Genomic DNA, 21,251 nt, shown 5'->3' with positions numbered 1-21,251 from the left:
AAACAGGTCTAAAACATCCGTAACATAACAGGTAGCTAAAAATACGGACTTATCCGAATATCCTACAAATACACACACACACACACTAACTCTAGCCTTAATATTTTTAGCATGTACGTTTTTTTATGGAAACTGTAGGACCTGGAGAGAAAAAAAAATACAAATATGGGAAAAACATGTTAACTTGCACAGATGATGCACTGGTCCTGAAGTTATTTTAATGGGAAAAATATTGAATTGATTTTGATAGATTAAAAATATTTGTAGCGGTTGTATCAACAATGCCACATTCCCCTGTACAGATATATCAATATTCTGTCATAACAAAAAGGGACTTACAGAACTTCCATGTTACTCAATCCCCAGAATGCTCCATCCATAAGCCGTGTGATTCCATTTCTTTGTATATTCAGAGACTTTAAGGCATCAAGACCCTGGAAAGTGAGTCCATCAATGTGTTTCATCCGGTTACGCTTCAGTTCTCTGTGACATAAAACAGAAATACTTGGTATACTACAATTCTGCAATCATTCAATTAAAACCCATTTGAATTTTTTACCAAATGTTTATAAAAAACGGTCTGCAGTTCAAAGAACTACAATGCATACAATTGCAAATTCTCTGGTGACCATTTACATTACACATAGGGTATATACTTACAGATGCTGCAAATTAGAAAGTTTAAACATCTTTGGTGGAATGTGGCCAATCTGGTTTTTATTGAGTTTTAACACTTGTAAAGAAGCAGATAAGTTGTCGAAAGCACCAGATTCCATGGATGTTATTACATTTTTATTAATGTACCTAGATATAAAAAAAAAAGAAAAAAAATATCACCATAAATTGAAGATGTTGCAGCATTGATTTTTATCTGTTATGGAGTACAATTTAAAAAAAAAAAAAGTCTGTGGGACTCAGTGTTCTAAGAGCTAACCCAAGGGATAACAGGAACACCATCTTCAATTTTGGGTTTAATAGCTAATAGATCAGCATGATTTAGCACTAGTGCCCTCTCTTTAGAGGCCAACAATTTATGGACAGGGTAACCCCGTTGTCTAAATTTCTCAACCATAACGTTCATTTGCTCAGCAGCTGTGACAGGATTGGATATCCCTTGGGTTAGCACTTATAAGTCCCACAGTGAAAAACATCGTTAAGAAGAACTGACCAATTATACAGACTGATAAAGAACTTAAATTGCAGCCCACTAAATTGATGCCCTGTTCTAAACGGGCTAGAAGCCTGCACGATATTTTGGTAAAAACCGATGCAGCAGTAAATCCTTACCAACGTGGCAACACTGCCAAGGGTTGTGTCCACTGCATGTGTGTGGCATGCAGCTCTATGCTGGCAGGTTCCCGTTTTACACATCCACATTCTGGGAAAGTCTACCAGATCCATCACACTCTTACATGCAATACGAGATTTACTGTTTATCAAATTATCTGTCCCTGCGGACTATGTTATATTGGCAAAACTGAGGGCCCATTCAAAGATAGGATGGCAGCACATCGGTCTGCTATTAGAAAAGCGGGAGTGAGTGATCAACCTGTAGCAGGCCACTTCCTTGCTGCGAGCCACAATGTGTCAAGTTTGAGGTACAGAATAATTGACTATATCCCTCAGTCACTGAGGGGTGGCAATCGGGGTTTACAACTGTTAAGGCGCGAGGCCCGCTGGATACAGCGGTTGGGTAACCTAGCACCTAACGGCTTAATGAATATATTGGCCTGTCAGTGTTACCTAAGTAATTTAAGCACTTATGCACAATCTTCATCAGCGAGTAATCATGTGTCCTTTGTTTTTAATCTTCTTTGTGTCATTTTATTGTACTATATGTATATTTTTGTCTTAGCATCTTATTGTCACTATGGTGACGGGCACTGGTGATGCCCCCACTGCAGGCGAAGTCGTCTGTGCAGCGTGGGGACGTCACCTTATCGCACGGCCCGGACGGGAGCGTGGTCTCGTGGGAGCTATTTACCGTTATGTCTGTTTGTGCTTTGTATCTGTATTGCCTGATGACAATACTCCGGTATTGAAACGTTGCGATAATTAAAGTTTTATCTGCAGTAGAAGTGGAGTGCCCACTCAAGCAACTCATTAAGAGGCTGTGCCGGACACTGTCGCTATATATATATATATATATATATATATATATATATATATATATATATATATATATATATATATATATATATATATTTTACACACACACACGTTATGTTGTCTTACCAATATAAATACACCATGAAAAATCTCATTAGGAGTTTAACATCTTGCTACAAAATATATATTCATATTTATGCATAACAAATATAAGGTTGCCAATCAAAATCACTCACAGGTATTTGAGTCTCAGTACAGGAAATGATAGTGTTTTCAGTTCAGTAATAAAATTGTTACTCAAATCTAAGGTTTCCAATGATTGGTAAGGTTCCAAATGTTCTGGTAAAATTAAATCAATCTTGTTGTTTGTCCTGAAAGCAAAAGACAAATGAATAAAGATGAGTGCAATCCAAGTATATGCCAATGTATGTATTCCAAGATCACCTTTAAATGAAACAAGTTTAATACTTCAATAATATTTTAGGTGTTAAGGAGTTGTGTGGTATACCAGTGCTTTCAATAAGTCCTGTACTAATCTAATACAGGTTTAGGTTAGGTAATACAGGTTTAGTTTTCCATATCCAAATATCCGTTACCCAAATTATTCCCAAAACCATACATTCCAGAAAGTGAAAAAATATTTTGTTTGCTAAAAACTTACTGGGGACATTTGTAACAGCAGTACTGAGGACACGGTATGTAACTGGCACTAAATATCGCAAGACAAAGATTGCGTGGCATTCACATTCAGCACCTGAGATAGTAATCAAATTTTGTTTCATGTTTTTGAAACCTTGCTTTAGGCACAAATAAAAATATATTTGTGTTTATTTCGTGTGATTGGTGTGTTTATACAGCATAAATGCAAGATACTTCAAAATACATCATTGAAATATAAAAAATATTCTGAATTCTTTATTATGCTACTGGACAGGAAGTGAAATGGTAAAAGCTCTAATATAGCAGAAACAAATCCAAGATTGTTTACTAAATAAAACCCGAGTAATTTGCCTAAACCGCACACAAAGCATTATTTATGGCAGAGCAACAACAAAAACAGAAGCCATTCTCAAACGGTTAGCTCAGTGGTTCGCAAACTGTGCGCCTAGGCACCCAGGGGTGCCTCAGGACACTTGCAGGGGTGCCTTGGGTTGGTGGACCAGGATCAATTCATATTATTTATGGTCAATGTACCAGGCAAAACCAGTGCATGTGACTGCAATCATAATATATGTGGACAAACAGAAGTAAATTCTGCCCATCACCAGATAACTGTGACATATGAACACAATGCACTTAATGTAATATTTTTTTTCTGAATTTCTCAATAACAAGCATTTGGCCTAGGGGTGCCATGAAAATTATTTTGATGCTCTAGGGTGCCGTGATTCAAAAAAGTTTGGGAACCACTGTGTTAGCTGGTCCTGTGTATGTCATCACTCTCTGCACCTGTCTCGCTTTCTACCAATAATTAAGATCACTCAGGAACATCCGGATCTTTACTTGGTCTGCATTTGTTCACAATTGAACAGATATGGCCTTATTATGCTCAGCCTACGTTAAACCATACTTCCCAACATGATCCTCTCCTGGACTTGACTATTAATGTATAATTGCCAGCACCTGTGGTGAAACACCTTTCTGATCACTTAACCTGCTCAACACAGCTGATGGCAGTCATACATTAAGAGGGAAGTCCAGAGACAGAGAATTCCTCCTGGAATGGGTCATGTTGGGAGGTATGGTTAAACCGGGTTGGGATCGTTCAGTCTACAGCAACTAGGTCGACAAGCATTGTGTCAACACCACTAGGTCGACAGGCAGCAAGGTCGACATGGGACAAGGTCGAAAGGACATTAGGTCGACACAAGCATTAGGTTGACATGGGCAAGGTCAACAGTCAAAAGGTCGACATGGGGGTTTTCACTTTTTTTTTTTAACCCGAATGTCGACACTGATGACATGGACACAGTTTGAAGTGCACCGCAATGCTCGCTTCACTCGGCACACTATTTTATTCTCCCACCACACCTAGTGGATGGTAGGGCATGAAATACCGCCTGTTGGCAAGTCGGTTCAAAAAAACAGAGAAAAACCCCATGTTGACCTTTTGACTGTCGACCTTGCCCATGTCGACATAATGCTTGTGTCAACCTAATGACATGTCGACCTAGGCATGTCGACATTGCTGCCTGTCAACCTAGTGGTGTCGACCTAACGCTTGTCGACCTAGTTGCTGTAAACCCAATGACCGTATCCCATTAAACCACACCTATTCAACCACCCAGGTACAAGTGGCACAATCACGAACACTATAAATATGTTGGGAGGATGGACAGAAAAGTTTCAAAGAAGATACTTAGTTTATACCAAGTGTTTGCTGGTTAGCTTTGGCTCTATATAAAGTCTCAGATGTTTTCATCAGGTGGTGTGCTGCTGACAATAAATAGCAGCTACCAAGAGACCTCAAAAGCACATCTTCACATTGTAATAGCAAGATCTATTAAGGTCCGTTGTGGTTCAGGTTATCAGGACCATAACAGAAAAATTACGAACATGTGTTTTGGGTTCTGTAATTAGTTCAACAATTAAACTGCAGAAAATAGGTGTTTTTTGAGCCAAACTACATCTGCCTAATAAGCTCTGGTTAAACATAAATAACTTACTAACAAGTTTTGAGAAAAATGTAAGCGACAGAGCCTGAACACCAAAGAAAAAAAGCTTGGCTAGAACAGCTGTGTTCAGTCATTCACATTTGGAATGGAAATGTTGGACCATGTCTTCCTGCACAATTTAAATAACAGTTTAGGAGTAAAACGGTTATGAAAAAAGCTGGATAACTACAGATGGAATATTACTATTATTTTAACACCATAATTAAGACCAATTCTGGCACACAAAATTGTAATAAATGATACAGGTGTATCTTCTCGAAAAAGTAATGTTCAAAAAACAGCAGGGCACAATACTGGTTTATTAAGGAGGTAATTACTGACAAGGCGTTAAACCCATAAATTACTCAAGTGATAAACTTTCGTTTGCAGCATGGCTTGTTACAGCGAGCAGGGGCCAGCAATTTCCTGAACTGCACACCCTCTAAATTGCAGCCTGAAAGTACTCAGTTATAATCCAGACTGGCGCACAGTGACTGACGCCTTTGTGCACCACTTTCTTTAGAACACTTTTTTTTTTTTTAATGTCTGAATGGATAATGGATTCTGTAAATCACAAAACATGATCTAATGTGCCCAAATAAAACCATTCCAAAAAATAGGGCTATATTTAAACAGGCTTATGGAAATTCATATTATAGGTGCTGCCCTAAAAAAAAAAAAAAAAAAAAAAAAAAAAATATATATATATATATAGTAAAAAAAATGTACACTAAAATCTGAACTGGAAGATTCAGATTATGGGAGTTATTCTGGTTCACTCCTTCTGGCAAATTCCTTTGTATATGGACAAAACTATGTGCATTGCAGGTGGGGTAGATGTTACTTGTGCAGAGAGTTAGATTTGGGTGGGGTTTGTACTTCTATCTTGATCTATATTGCAGTATAAAAATAAAGCAGTCAGTATTTTCCCTGCACAGAAACAAAATAACTCACCCAAATCTAATTCTATCTGCACAAGTTACATCTGCCCCCTGCACTGCACTGCACATGGTTTTGTCCATCTAAGAAGGAATTTGCCAGGAGTGAACCAGAATAACCCCCTATGTGCCCTATTCTATAGGGCACTACAGGTGCAGAGTTTTGCATGGGTAGCTATGGGATACTCCCACTGCCTAAAATATTATAATATTTGGATTAGAAAATGGTCTGTAAGCGAAACAAGAACCAATGCAAATGATTAAATAGTCTGTATTGTTTATTTCATTTTATGAGCTCCCCAACAAACCATTCAACAAATCTTAGGGATTTACATTTTAAAAATTCAAGCTATAGGAATAAATAAATAAAAGAAAAAAGTTGAAGAACATATGCCCATAAAGAGCAGTTATTTTTTATTGCATATTAGCAAACATGCTACCGTAGTTCTCTGATTATGGCTACCAAACCCATGTCTGAAGAATTCAGTCATCTACTTAATTAATAAGAAATGGAGGAAGCCAACAATCGTAGCCAGAGCACGCAGTAAAATAAGAAATGTACACCTGGCTAATTACCCCTAAGCAATATTCTTTATAACTCAAAGTAGCCGTAAAAGGCTATAGAGAAAATACAACAGGCACATTCTCTGCAGGTGGAAAGGAAAAACACGTTTATAATCTGGCACATGCAGATTCAGTTAACAGCCCTACATTTTCCTAGACATACCGCATTTCTATGAATATTAAGGGTCTCTATTTTTTTTTATTATTATTTTCAGATCTTGTTAAATCTACATACTGAAACAAGCAGGATACAGTTTTGTACAGTGGCTCCATGTTTTCTAAAATAATATATATTTCAGTTTATTTAATTCAACACGGATAAGTGGCTCACTCCTCGGGGCTATTTGATTATCTCTGATGATGTTCAGTTATCAGTTATTTTTTTGGCATGCTTGAGGAAGGCGGATAAAAAAAAAACTGCAATAACCTGCTCTAACTCTTCCTTTTTGTCCCATGAACCCATAAATGTCCAGAAACTGAGACCAGATCCTATGAGTTTTTGCATGAAAAGGGGTTATTTTTCACACAAAACAAGGATGTATAATTACATAGCCCAACACAAAACATCAGACAAAAATTGCGATAATTCCCCTTTTTTTTTGTGCAGAAATTTATCGGGGACAGTTGTATACCCTCATTAGCAATCACTTGTCAAGTGATAAACAATCAATAACTTGTATATTACCTACAATATTATTACAATGCGTGTGTCTCAACGACTATTTAGAAATGTAGGCATGTGGTAAATTTCATGTATTAAGTATATGAAATCATTACTAAATTACAAACGCTTAGTACACACGGGGCGACTGAGCATCTGTGCTTAGCGATGCAGTTGAGCACAGATCGCTCAGCACACAGCACCATGTGTGAACACTGACTATTGGATATATACTGAATGCAGTATATACCTATCCAGGTGATAGCGACACGCAGAAACAAACATCGCTGTCACCGGGGGGGGGGGGGGGGGGCATACACACGATACGATCCATGCTTTATTTCTAGTCAGATCGCTTACAAATGAAGTTTAGTTCACACTGTGTGTATGCCCCATTAAAGTGATTAAAGGTATAATTAAAAGAAGTATACTTACAAGGAAAGGAGTGTGATATTTGCTGATAAAGGACCAAGATTGGGTATGATCTTCAAGTCATTTCTATTTAATCTCCTGTTTGAAGATAAAAAAAATAACACAGATAAATAAGATGTATATTTTATTATGGTCTTGTTACCTTGTCATACATAGGCAGTATATTCAATTGATGTCGACACTGCCGTCTTGCTGAAAAGACGTCTGTTATCAACATGAATAGATTGGAAGGAGTTCTGATCTATTCAATGCTACCTGTTTTTTTTCAGCAGGTGGAAATGAGGCAGGGAGGACAGCACCGGGTGAGCAGCAGCAGCTTACACAGCGCCATCCTCCTGTCCGCTGCCTCCCATACCCTCCCACCGCCTCCCGTACTCACCCAACCCTGTCCCAGCTCCTGCTGCCTCCCAGGAAATTGTATCGCCTCCCACCACTGAGCTGCCTGGGTGAGCATCAATCAGCGACCAAATCCGACATCCAGATTTTGTCGCTGCATTGAATAATGGATGCCGGATTCATTCCGTCAAAAAGAATTTCGGAATGGATTTGGCATCAATTGAATATACACCATAGTATGACCAACAATCCTAATAGCATATACCTATAAAATATTCCCAGCTTGAACAAAACTCAAGTTAAAAAACAAACTTACAATTCGCGCAAATTATAGAGGTAACTCATTGAACTAGGTTTGATTGAAGACAGTCTGTTGTGGCTTAAATCCCTAAAAGAGAAGAAATATCTATTGTTATTTATTTTATACATCTATATAGATAGCGATGCTAGTACATTTAGATGATATTTACTAAACACCAATGTGAACTTTCATTCTACACTGAAATGACAAGGATACCAAAAAAAAATAATAATAATTATATATATAGATTAACAGCAGTCCTTGTGTTCCAATGTCTCTCACATTAAAACAAATTAGGAATTCTTCACAGTATTGCTTTTACTAAAATCCTCAATGGAAATGCCAAACGATCCAATGTGTTTTGTCTAAAACGACTTCATCAGGGGCACATTTAACAATCTTATGGAGGATGAAAATGTTTTCTCCAACATAAGATTTTGTGGAATTTCTACTCCCTAGGAATAGTGTTCCTCTTGTTTGACAGGTATGTATATATATATATCCATAATTCAGTTGAAATGCTAAGCTTCCATGAACATTCCGATAAAAACTTTGAGACACGCTTTTAAATTTTTCTCAAACCATTTGTTGCACTATGTGGCCTACGCTGATAAAGCAGCAGTTTTCTTGCAATTACTATTTGAACAAAGATTTCAATTTCAAACACTATTTGCTATACCATGCCCTAGAGCATTGGCTTTACATAAACAGTCCCATTCCTATTAGCCAGCTTAACCAACACATTCAAGAATGCAGTTCTCAACTTCCGAGGAACCAGGGACTTCATAAATAAAAGTATTATATCACAAATATTTACAATAAATTGGTATCTGTTTGTACGCTGTATAGATATATTGGATTGACCCGCAAAATGGCTGGATTCTGCACTATGGCCCTCGTTAAACAATCTGCTCCCTTGTCTGTGCATGGAGATGACGGAGGGAGTCCTTAATGTCCAGCAGGCAGAGCATACACACTGGGCAATATAATCAACAATTTCACTCAGAAATGCCACAAAATAAGCGAGATCACACATATCACCTAGTGCACGGCTGGGCAACACCTGCCCTCCAGATGTTAGTGAACTACACATCCCAGGTTGCTTTGCATTAGTTTTGCTATGTGGCCATGCTGAAACTGATGCAAGGCATGCTGGGATGTGTAGTTCATCAACATCTGGAGGGCCGGTGTTGCCCAGCCCTGACCTAGTGTATACCAGGCTTGTGCAGGGAGATTTAGATTTGGATGGGGTGTGTTCAAACTGAAATCTAAATTGCAATCTTAACATAAAGCAGCCAATATTTACCCTGCACTGAAAACAACATAACCCAACCAAATTGAACTACAGGTATCACTGCACATGTTACAACAGCTGTGTGCTTATTTTAGCTTTGCTATCAGTGCTAATTAGTGCTTGTGGGGTTCCATCATACAATATTTGAATAAGCAAAAACCTATTCCTCATCAATAACAGTTTTCAACAAGCAAGTTGTATTGCGTCACAAAAATGGGTACTTATATGTCAGTTGGGCACCCACTATAGTTAGTACGCTCGTACCCCCACTATCCATGTCGGCATGGAGTTGATTTTGTATAGAGTGGCGAGCGGAGCGAGCCCCGCGATGAGACGCAGAAAACGAAGCAAATAGCTTAGTGGGCGCACAACAAACATGTAAGTACCCAAAAATGTCAGTCTCTTATACAGCATTACTATCTATGTAAAAAGCTTAGCAGGGGGAACCGGCACTCCGCTCTTTAGAATATAATTTCTCCGGTGCCAGCACAATATAGGGCATGTAGCAAAACTGCACGCAGTATTGTTCACATGCAAATAAGGCACCTCAGATGCTATCTAGATTACCTCAGATGTAATCTAGATGCTTTAATATAATAGGAAAAGGTTAAGTAAATGGCCAATAGAAAATAGTCTTGTGACAAACTGATGGCAGGATGCATCAAATGTACAAATGCAATAAATTCTCACAAAATATCTTCTGTTTAGGTTTCAAGGGAGATGCCATCATGTGGCATTATCCACAGAGCTCCATGCAACATAACTATTCAGAGTTTGTGCCGGAATACATACGAAATCCCGGCGGAGGGAGAAAGTGTCGGGATTTCGGCGTCAGGATTTTGAACACCAGGGTTTCAACTGCATACCTTTGTGCCAAGTAGCTAGCTTGACCATCAATGGCGTGAATATTGTTGCCTGTTAGATAATGTCCGTAATATTCCCAATAGAAGGATGCAAGGGATCCCTGTTTACATATGCACATGGCCGAGCATTTCCTTCACCCGATTGGAAACTAAATGAACTGAAATCACTAGAAAAGCTGTATATTGCAGTTTTGGCAAATAAAGAATATAGCATGCCGGCTGACATACAGTAGGCACAGGATGACAGGGGATGATGGCCTCAAAATAATTGTAATCAATAATACATCTTCCTGTTCGTTAGTTGAATGTTGGCCATTTGCCTGGTCATTCTTAAAAATAGGAAACATACACCCCCCCCCCCCCCCCCCCCACACACACACACACACACACACACACACACACACACACACACACACCACCCAATAGAGTTACAAGAGTTAAACCATATTGTAACTCTTCATACATGCGGGTTCCAAACTTTGTTTGAAGTTGATTATACTGTGGAAAGTTCTTTGGGGCCAATGCAATATTTAAGCATTATTAGTATAAAAGAAGTTCATAATATATCATGCCTTCAACTTACTGATTCAAAACACAATTGTGTAAATTTAAAAATGCCCAAGTCAAGAGCCAATGCTGCTTGGTACACCATTTATTTATTTACAGTTTCTTATATAGCGCACACATATTCCAAAGCGCTTCACAGAGAATAGTTGGAATTCACAGCAGTCCCTGCCCCAGTGGAGCTTACAATCTATATTTGCTACCACAGGTACACGCAAACACGGATGTTCTAGGGTTAATTTTGTTAGGAGCCAATTAACCAACTCCATGACAAACTGCGACTCAACCGACCCGGAACTCTGTAGTGACTTAAAGGGCGTGTGCAATCATCTCCTGTGTGTGGCCACAGATCCAGAAGTTTGGCAGCTGTACTGAATAAGTGGATGGGAACTCAGGTGGCACACACACACGCGCGCGCGCGCACACACACACACACACACACACACACACACACCTTAAAAAGACTGAAACATTACATTGTAAAAAGACCCGTGTAAAATATCAGACAGTCCAAGCTCAAATAAAATACTGCTCCTTCTTGCATCATTTCATTACAATCCTCCTCTTCATATAAATGAACAAGAACAAGCACATAAATTCTTCAACAGTAGGCATAATCCATTGATAAATATGCAGATACTTCAAAGAGGATGCTAAGCACTAGTTTTCAACAGTGCTTAAGAGGATTAAAAAAGGGAATGTTGCCCCTGTTGAACCTTGACAATATATTCCTCAAATACTTAATTTAAATATTTTCATGATGAACAATGCTTATTTTTTTGTCTATTCACACATCACAATAGGATCCGAATGGTAGGTCAACACGGCTATGGCCAACAACACATGAAGAGTTATTTAAAATGTTCTCATACCTTACTATCCATGTGGACTGTGATTGGGAATAGTAAGGTATGTAGAGCAGTAGTCGAGTGAGGTAGAAGTGGTACAAGTAGAAGTGGTACAGTAATGGAGGGGGGTGGGGGGCACGTACATGCCAACGTAATATACCACACCCTCCTACAATAAGGGGTTTATTCTGTTTGGTACGGTGGGATACGGGCGGATCGGGTTTTTTTTTCATCTGCACACGCGTAGCTTTCGCAATGCGCATGTAGGAAAATGGACGAGATCCGTCCGTGCACTTTGGCGTATGCTCTGCTGTACGCCAGGTATCGGTGGCTAAGAGGGAGATCTGTCCGTACACGGTGGCGTACACTCAAGTGTACGCCACTCCCCATGGTCGGTGTTTGTGACCGTCCGTGTGCGGCTGTTCTGTGGGCGGACTTACGCTCACCGTGAGCGCACGGTGTGACGGACCATACGTACATTTCACCGTACCAAACAGAATAACCCCCTAAGTCTCTGGTTCAAATTTCCAATTATTAAAGTAGATGCATATACATAGCTAGTTTCCTGTGCTATCTGGCACAAGGCAACACCCACAAGAACCCTTTTCAGTCACTTGATGCAAGGAAAAGAAACATTGAAAATTTGCCTACTGTCAACTCAACACAAATCCAAAAAGATCTCATTGTCCATGTTAGTTACCTGTATTTTAGCAGGTAATTTAAAATGTGCAGCGGAGAAGAAAGAAAAAAAAATGCATAACATTTTGTTCCAATCACATTACATCATAGTATGAACTTCTGAAGGCAGATGGAATTTTTATTCCCTTTCCTTGCTTATTCCACTGTATAAAGGCACAACATGCGGGCAATTAATGAAATCCAGATGAAGCTGGAGACAGTCAACGAGTCCAGGAGTTGGAATGTATTAACATTTGACCCACACATAGGCAAAGAGATGCTGACTTAACATTTTCTAATGAATAAACATGGAAACCAGTATATGCATATGAAGCTTGACTAGAGGCATTCTGAAATCTTGTACACACTATTTTTTTTAGAGAAATGGGATCATTCATGTAAAATAACTTCATGCAATAAAGACTAGAAAGTTTTTCAATAAACAGAATAAAATAAAACTGTCTTGCAAAGAAAAACAAGAAACGTTGCTATTGAAATCACTTTCGTCTAACCACCAACCTCATGAAGAGGTGAGAAAATCTGTTCTCATGGGATTAAAAGGCAGACACACAAAAGTGCAGAGCGTTAAAACAGAAAATGCTGCATGATGGACCACAGTGGAGCCAGACACTTTTACTCTAAAGCCAAGCCCCCGTCCATCTGGATTCCATCACCGCAGCCACAAGCGTAACAAGTTCCATTAGGCATCTAACAGACTCTGGTATTTTAACACTAAAAATATGTACTGCTTTACAATTTTACATTAATCATGCATGCACAAGAGAGATTACTAGACAAGTTTTACAGCCATGCATAATTATTTGCCATCAAGAAAATGCCACGCTCCCCAAAAACTTTCTTTAAGAAAAACTAAAAAACAACCCCCCCCCCCCCCCCACACACACACACCTCGAAACATTATCAACTACCATAAATATTCTGAATAGCTGGCAAATATGGTTAGAACAGACTTGCTATGCGCAATGCACCTGGATCTGTAAAAGTCATTACTGTTTTAAAATTACCTACTCTGGTGGTCTAACTAGTGCAGATGTTTTCCAACTTATTTTATTCCATACATCTCCAAATAAAAAAAATCAGCAGATGTAACCACAATTTGTCAACTATAAATGCAAATTAAATGGCTATACAGAAAGGGAAAAATAAATGAATCCCTCCAAGTTAAATTTTAAAAGTAGAAAGATTGCATTGAAAAACTAAGTGTAAATAATTGTGCAAACAAAAAAAAATAACCACTTATACTGTATCCTTCTAAAGCCTTTATATAAACAGTCCGCCACACATGACCAGATAACTTCTTTCTTGACCCAAGCAACATAATCAATTTCCACTTGTGCTGCTTTCCGGGTCTCAGCTCCATGACCTAAGACTGAAGCTGGGTATACACGTAAAGATTTATCTGTCCAATCTGTTTGCTGGGAACAAAAACCTGGTAATGTACAGGAGAAATGAATATCGACTAATTGCTCCCGAACGCTGGAAAACAGACAACAGTAGTAAAGACAAATTGGTTGAAACCATTTGATCTAACAGACTTGTCCATTTTCCAGCCTTTCAGAGCAATTGATTGACTGTCATATGGTTTTATTAATTGCCAGATTGTTGTTCACATCAGATAGATTGTACAGATAAATCTTTGTGTGTACCCAGCGTCTTGAAGTTGTTTCCTTTCATACATGCATAAATTCCAGGCTGATACACATTTACAAAATGTGAGATATAGATGCGCACACGTGTTGGATCATGTCAGTTATTGCATAGGCCAGAAACTGAAATCAGCTTGTGTTAGTCAGCTTGTACCCATATTTATTTAAACCTTTATAAAATGCCAGCATATGCAGCAACACAAAATCCAGAGCACAGAGGATTTCTATTAGGATCACACTCACCCACTCTCTGGTATTTTGTAAGATACACCTGACTATCAGAAGAATGGTGTGTTACGGACACCAAGTAGAGTGGGTCCCTTCCTAGTAAATTGTGTGGAATGAATGTATCTAAAACAGGGCATACCCTGTCAGACTGATTGACATTTTATCTGACAAACTAAAACCCAACTTAAGTTGTGGCCATTTACCATGAGGGCCAGGGAAATGTCAGATGGTTGGCACCCAGCAATACATATACTGCCAGATGGGACAAAAACAAGAAAGGTTTTTCTTCCTAGACAGCTCGTCAAATAATAACCCACAAGGTCCTGACTGAACCTTGTAGCTAATTGAACTTCCCCACCAATGTCCACATTTTAACCTTGCTAGAGCAAGGACAGAGCCATAACTGGGTGACAACGTGTCCTATGCTGCCCTGTGCTACAATGCCCCCTAGGTTTGAGATCAATGCCAAAGGATATGGGGATATGACCAATGGCTCTGGAGAGTAGCACTCTGCTCGGAGCATCCAAAGGACATTACAGGAGGCTCCGCAGTAGCTGCTGTGCCTTTCCATGCACCGTGGAAGCTACATGCAAAGGTCATTGGTCAGTAATGATGCCGCCCCCAGGACCCTGCGCTACAGCGCCACTTGCACATTCATACTTATGCCCCTAAACAGGGAAGATCATTACATTTTTACATATCTAAAAGTAGAGATTGGTTAAGTTTCCCAACCAAAAATATAATGTGAACCAGGTAGGTGTGAACATGGGCAACAAAAGTGAATAAAACCTGTACAAAGAAGCAAACTTTTCAATCCCCACATTATGGCAACCAGATAATATTATTACATTATTTGTAATATCTTGGTTTCTTTAAAGACCAAAAAGGTGCCTTTTTTTTTTTTTTTTTTTTTTTTTTTTTAAATATACACTTTTTATTTACAAAATTCCAGTAACACTTTTTTTTTCATGAAATGAACCCTGTTTATACAGCAGTCTGACCACATGTGTCCTCACACCTACAGAGATGTAGTTCTGTGACTCCAGGGCCAAATGTCACAGCTGTTAATTGAGTAAACACAGTGGGGTTTCTGTCTTCAACTCAGGGCTTATTTACACAGATGCAATGCTCTTGAATGAATTTTAGGAATGTTAAGTTGCAAAGCAGATTCTGTTCTGTTGTTCTTTTCAAGATGTGCGTGACACATATGCAAGCTTGCTATGCAAACATAATATACACTGTCATAATACAAAAACGTATAATACGCTTAACATAGAAATGATATAGATCTGGAGAAACCAACAAAAAAGGTTAAAAAAAAAAAAAAGTTATGTCTGTGCATTGCATTCTCAATAATATGAAAGACTGAGCAACCCCCCCCCCCCCAAAAAAAAAGTTGACTGACACACTAAAGGGTCACTGTAACAAGAGCCCTTCTCCCATTTAAAAAAGAAGTAAACTAAAGCCCTTTACACACAGGTCGATATCTCCTGGCCTGCTTGCTGAGTGATGCAGGCTAGGGCAATCGCCCTTGTGCTGGTGGCTAGAGATCGGCCATACACACGTAGCTATGTGTTTATGGGCAATCTGTTCTAACAAGTGTTCTGGTTAGCATAGGCCGTGATTTAACTAGATTTTTGACCATCTGTGGTGGTTTTGCCTAGTTAATGATGGCCACTTATAAAAAATAGGATCATTCCAAAATTCTAGACCTCTGGCAGAACCCATGAGTTGTTTGTAAACGGTCATTTGAACACTACTGGGCAAGAAACACTGGAATTAGCATTGTTGGATTACTGTAATTCCTTGGGAAATGCATCTCATCGCAACATAGTGACATTTACCAATGTATCAGATCCTGTATGTGTGAAAACTCTACAATACCATTTCTCTGTTGGTATTGTGTATTTATCGGGATGTAGTCAGCATCCCAACAGTCAGAATGCGAACGATCCACCATAATGACAGCAGAATCCTGAAACATTCTGACGTTAAGGGTTAGGATATTGGAGAAGAGGGTTAGGCTTCAGAAAGGGAAGGTACTTAACATAATACAAATAACATAACACAAATAATGTGTTGATATTATGAACGTTATTATTATATTATGACAGTTGGGATGCTGCTGTAAGTATTTTGACTGTTGGCATCCCACACCCAACTGGTGTTTATACAGTATGTTTCCATTCACTATGTATACTGTTACCACTGGTAACTCCTGGAAATATACTGCGAGCACATATATTTGGGCGGACATTCCAAACGCATACGATCAGTGCAGGTTTAAGTGATATTCATATTTGAGAACAGGTAACAATCAGTACCTCATTTATTTTGATGCCTGGATATCCCTAAACTTGGCACGGTTAGGGTAGATGCAAGACAGCAGAATATTTACTTATAGCCAGCTATCAAATGTGGTTGTAGTATAACATTTTCCACAAATCACAGTGTGGTCATAACAACGAGTGAGTACATTTAATGAGAGTTTGGGGTACCTGGTGAATGCTTTGGGGGTGATTAAATTATTTAAGCACCTATTAGGGCAATTCAATTGTTGCTCCAACTTAATGCCCATCGCTTTTCATGTACTGGGATTTAGCGTCCAAAGCAGTCTAAAGTCCTGGTTAGGGAACCAAACCACTGACTTCTTGCACATTTCTTCTCACCACCTTAACAGACTGTGAGAATGGTGTCTCCTGCAGCTAAAAGGCAAATGGAAGAGCGAGAATTGGAACGGCTTCTCTAGGGCCTCCTAGTAACAGGTGCAGAGGAAACATTTGAACTGCCCCTTTGAAGCACAGTGCTAGATGCTGGAAACTATGGTACTGCTGTATGGTCAGAAATGGAGGGTCAGTGTTAAGGGGCATACACACGTAGAGATCTGTGCTGAGCAATTTTGCTAAGCTATTTTGCTAAGCAATTTTGCTGGTGTCAAGATCTCCCATGGGGAGCACATACACATGCAGAGTTTTGTACGAAGTGATTTTGCTAAGCGATTTTGCTAAGCAATTTTGCTTAAGCAAAAACAGTCAGGGTAATGGTTCAGAATGAGAGATTGTGATCAGTATCTCTCATTCTGTACACACAGAGAGATCTGCAGTCATTTGCTAAGCAATCTTACTAGATTGTGACTGCATGCACTGACTTAGTTAGCAAGAGATATTTAATCTCTCGGAGCATACACACAGAGAGATCTGTGCTTACTTTCTAAGCAATCTAGTCAGATTGCTTAGAAAATAGCACAAATTTGCTCCGTGTGTACACCCCTTAAGAAATCGGAGAAATCTTCTGCAATCCCTCCTTCTAAAAAAATCTGGGGATGCTGAACATTAAGCTACTGGCTGAAAACACATACCTATACGAAAGAGTTTAGAATAGGTGCTGGGGAAGGACAGAGGTTACCGGAAATAAAGAGAAGGAGCATGGCTGCTGCTGTGAGGTCTAGTATGCGTGTGTCCACACACCACACATACTGTTTACCACAAGGAAACAAGAGGATGTTCAGGCTTCCTTGCATGCCTACATTGATATGTATACTAATGCAGCGTAATTCTGATATTTAGAAACAACTTTTGTATGGGATGTCCTTAGTCAGCAGCCACTAAGAGCACATACCTAAAGATTTGATGTTAAGTGAATTAAACCCTCATAGACGCCACATAGCTTCCCTTCAGTATGCATGCCTGAAGCTCATGAGCAAGTTCTGTAGTTCTGATTAATGTGCATTCCATATGCTCACCATATTGTATGTTGCCCTGGGCCTTACTGCTGTAATTCATCGTTACAATTCAGTCAGAAAATACAAGGAGGAAATATATACATTTTTCAGAAATTTTCATTTTGGCAAATAAGGGTATAAAGTTTCAACAGGTTATTTCCCAATCAAATTCCAATATATATACTAGACTATAAATGGAGCCCTGCAGTGAATTACATACAAGCTACTCAACAAGTCACTTGAATAATGTATACCATATGTTGTCAATACTGCTATTCTCCCATGAATAAGACAGCATGAAATCCATGAGGTAATTTAACACAACTAGCCACACTTAATTGGATGCCTTCCTGCTTAGTTTAACTTTAAACCCCTTGTACAAGTTATTCAATTGTTACAGCAAACTCAGAAACCTTTAGTAAAATCAAAAAGATAACAGTCTAACCGATTAGTGCACCTACAGTCTGTAATATAATACAGAAAATTGGCTTTAAGATCATGAAAACAGATTTGTCAAATTAAGTTATTTCATACATTTACAAAAAAAAAAAAAAAAAAAAATTATACAAAACTGGATAGAAAAAACAGTAATGCAAGCTTTATACCATGTAGAACTTATAAGTGTTTTAAAGTGCTGTTTTTTTTTTGTTGTATTGAACTTTTACACTGGGGAATTCACTGCACTAAAGTTCCTGAGTCTTTTCTATGCAGGAGTCTTTTGTTAGACACAGCAGGAGGTGACATGTAAATTAAAAATCACTTGCACCAGCTTAAAAGTTGTACATGCAAATCAAATGGAGCCAATTTAAATTATGTACCAATATACAATTGATGTGTAGTATTTGGCATATGTCATCACATTCATATGCATAGAATGGGACAAGTGTGATACATAAAATAATGCTATGGCCAAATATGTTCTACTTTGTATATTGCTTTGTTTGCAACACAAAATTGAAGTTAATATTTCAAATAAACTAAAAACAGAAACACGGGCAGATACACTGTGACAATCCACATTTCTGAATCAGGCCCTCCATAGACAGAACACATAATAAAGTATTTGTATTCTGCTTTAGGAGATTTAAGCAGCAAATCACTAAAAACACAACAAGATAGTAAACACTGACATCTTAATTTGTCTCCGCAGCAATAAAAACTCTAATAAAAAAGTACCAAATTCAAACCCTGTGACCATTATTAAAAAATGCCTGTACACAGTAACGTATTGGAAATGTTTACAAAATATGTGTACAGTAATAATCCGTTTTCTAGAACAGACAAAACACTCAGAACAAAATGTGTATCTTGAATGTAATTTAAAAGAGTGGGGGAGAATGTAATAACTGAAATTAAACATCTGCTCATGAGATGAAACTTCATTACAGGAAAGGAACAACACAGCTGCAGATGTGTGCAGTACAGAAACTCCTCACTAGCTGAAGGTTTTGGGTTACATTACTAAGGTGTGATAAGAATTTGTGTGACAACTTTTCCATAGCTAGGTAGTCTGCGCACTTTTTTTTTTTAAAGGTATTTAAAAAAAGGGTTCCTTGTCTTACAAATCCTTACGAAATATTAGGCCAATATGAGTAAGCCACTATGTATAAGCAACAACATTTCTTACGAATCAAGTACTTGTAGGTAATCACTGGCGATGAGTGACCAGGATGAGAACAGAAAACAGATAGGCATAAATTCAGGGCACGTAGTACAAAATTGGGTTGTGCTTCAGATCTGCGACAGTCTCACATCCCAGGAGTAAAATGTAATGTACAAGCATTTAAAAACAATTATTTCTAGTAGACTGAATGCAAGTGGATTTTAGATCTGAACTCAAACACCCTTTAACCATCGCTACACAAAACCAAAAACCCACAACAGCACACCATTGTGTTAAACACAAAAAAGTGACACCAGTAACGGTGTATGCAGACACTCAGAACATTCCGTATGTGAATAGTACAGCACACACGTCTGTTGTTACCATTGATGGTTAGCAAGAAAGAGAAATAAACAGCTATTTATCGAAATAAAAATAAAAATCGGGATCACTTCCCCACCAATGACTAATAGCTGCCATAAAGCCAACACCAGGAGTGGCAGTGCCAGAGAAGCATAGTCTCTGTCACCCATCACACCGATCAGCTAAGAGACTTTGCCCCCTCATCTGCAGGGTCCCCCGCATCGTCCCGGCATAGTGGTACTTACAGCTGCACACGCCAGCCCGGGAGGCGCTCCGGCACCGTCTGCAGGTCACCGCGGCTGCAATCCAGAAGGTCGCCAAAGCACCGGCAGGGAGCCGGGCAGGAGGATGCGTGCAGCGCTAGCACAGGGGATCCCAGCATCACCAGGGCCACCAGCAGCTCCAACATTCTCCTCCGAGCCCGCAGAGCCGGCCAGGCGCACAGCAGCATGACTACACTTCCACACAGCTGCACACAGATCCCAGATCCAGCAGTAATCCTCAGCCCTCACCGGCACCAGAGCTTCCTCACACGGCGCAGCGCGACTGCTTAGGGCCCCGAAAACTTTGCAGAGCAAAATCCGATGGAAGAAAAAAGTCCAACTTTCAGGAGCAACTTTCCCCCTTCCGTCCCCCAGGCTCGGCAGGAGAGGGAGCTGGGATGCGCTGTGATTGGCCGACTCAGACCTCCTCACGTGATGCAAACAAGCGCTGGCTGTGCTGCTGTGGGGGATGGGGGCAGAGGAGAAGAAAGCAGCAGCACTCCACCTACCTCACACCTCGCACTCAGGGGGTGACACAAATTTGTGATGGCCACTGATTACACTGTGCTTTCCCCAAGATGGGGGAGGGGGACTGCTATCCATTCCACACGCTTCCCTGCTGCCTCTCTAGACCTGACTACAGCTAATGAAAAGACAGGGGCTATATCAGGGTTGCCTACTTTTGAAAAATCATTTCAGGGAGAAAAGTAAAAGGTAGGGGGCGGGCCTTGCGTCGCCAGGGGGCGGGCCTTGCGTCGCCAGGGGCGGGCCTTGCGTCGCCAGGGGGCAGGCCTTGCGTCGCCAGGGGGCGGGCCTTGCAATATTTTGTTAAGCATGCAGCCAAATTTTTTTGTAGCACAGTGGATGGGCAGAAGCCTGGCAGATTGGACAGGGCTGGGGCAGCGAGAAGCTGTACAGCACTTGCAGAATATGCCATCAATCTGCATGAATGAAATCAAGTGCTGTACAGCACGCTGCCCCAGCCCTGTCCAATCTGCCAGTTTTATGCCCATCCACTAAAATGATTTTAGTGGATGGGTAGAAGCCTGGCAGATTGGACAGGGCTGGGGCAGCGTGCTGTACAGCACTTGATTACATTTTTCTGTAGCACAGTATCAGCCTGGCAGATTGATGGCCGGGGCAGCAAGAGGCTGGACGGGTTAT

General features: G+C 39.8%; 1 protein-coding gene across 1 annotated transcript in view; it reads right to left on the bottom strand.

Annotated features, from left to right (window-relative positions):
- LRIG3 (leucine rich repeats and immunoglobulin like domains 3) overlaps positions 1–20,648 on the bottom strand; it is a 33,726-nt gene extending 13,078 nt beyond the window's left edge. Inside the window, exons 1-6 of the mRNA XM_083182634.1 lie at positions 20,070–20,648; positions 8,011–8,082; positions 7,362–7,436; positions 2,346–2,480; positions 661–804; positions 340–483 (exon numbers count right to left, since the gene is read on the bottom strand). Of these exons, the coding sequence (XP_083038760.1) occupies positions 340–483; positions 661–804; positions 2,346–2,480; positions 7,362–7,436; positions 8,011–8,082; positions 20,070–20,275 (776 nt within the window). The 5' untranslated portion in view covers positions 20,276–20,648. The remainder of the gene's footprint in view (positions 1–339; positions 484–660; positions 805–2,345; positions 2,481–7,361; positions 7,437–8,010; positions 8,083–20,069) is intronic.
- Between the last annotated feature and the right edge of the window lie 603 nt (positions 20,649–21,251).

The sequence above is a fragment of the Crinia signifera genome, chromosome 4 (genome assembly GCF_055691185.1).
Source record: "Crinia signifera chromosome 4, ASM5569118v1, whole genome shotgun sequence".
Lineage (NCBI taxonomy): Eukaryota > Metazoa > Chordata > Amphibia > Anura > Myobatrachidae > Crinia > Crinia signifera.
The sequence above is the reverse complement of the archived record's forward strand: the minus strand, read 5'-3'. Positions and strand labels throughout refer to the sequence as shown.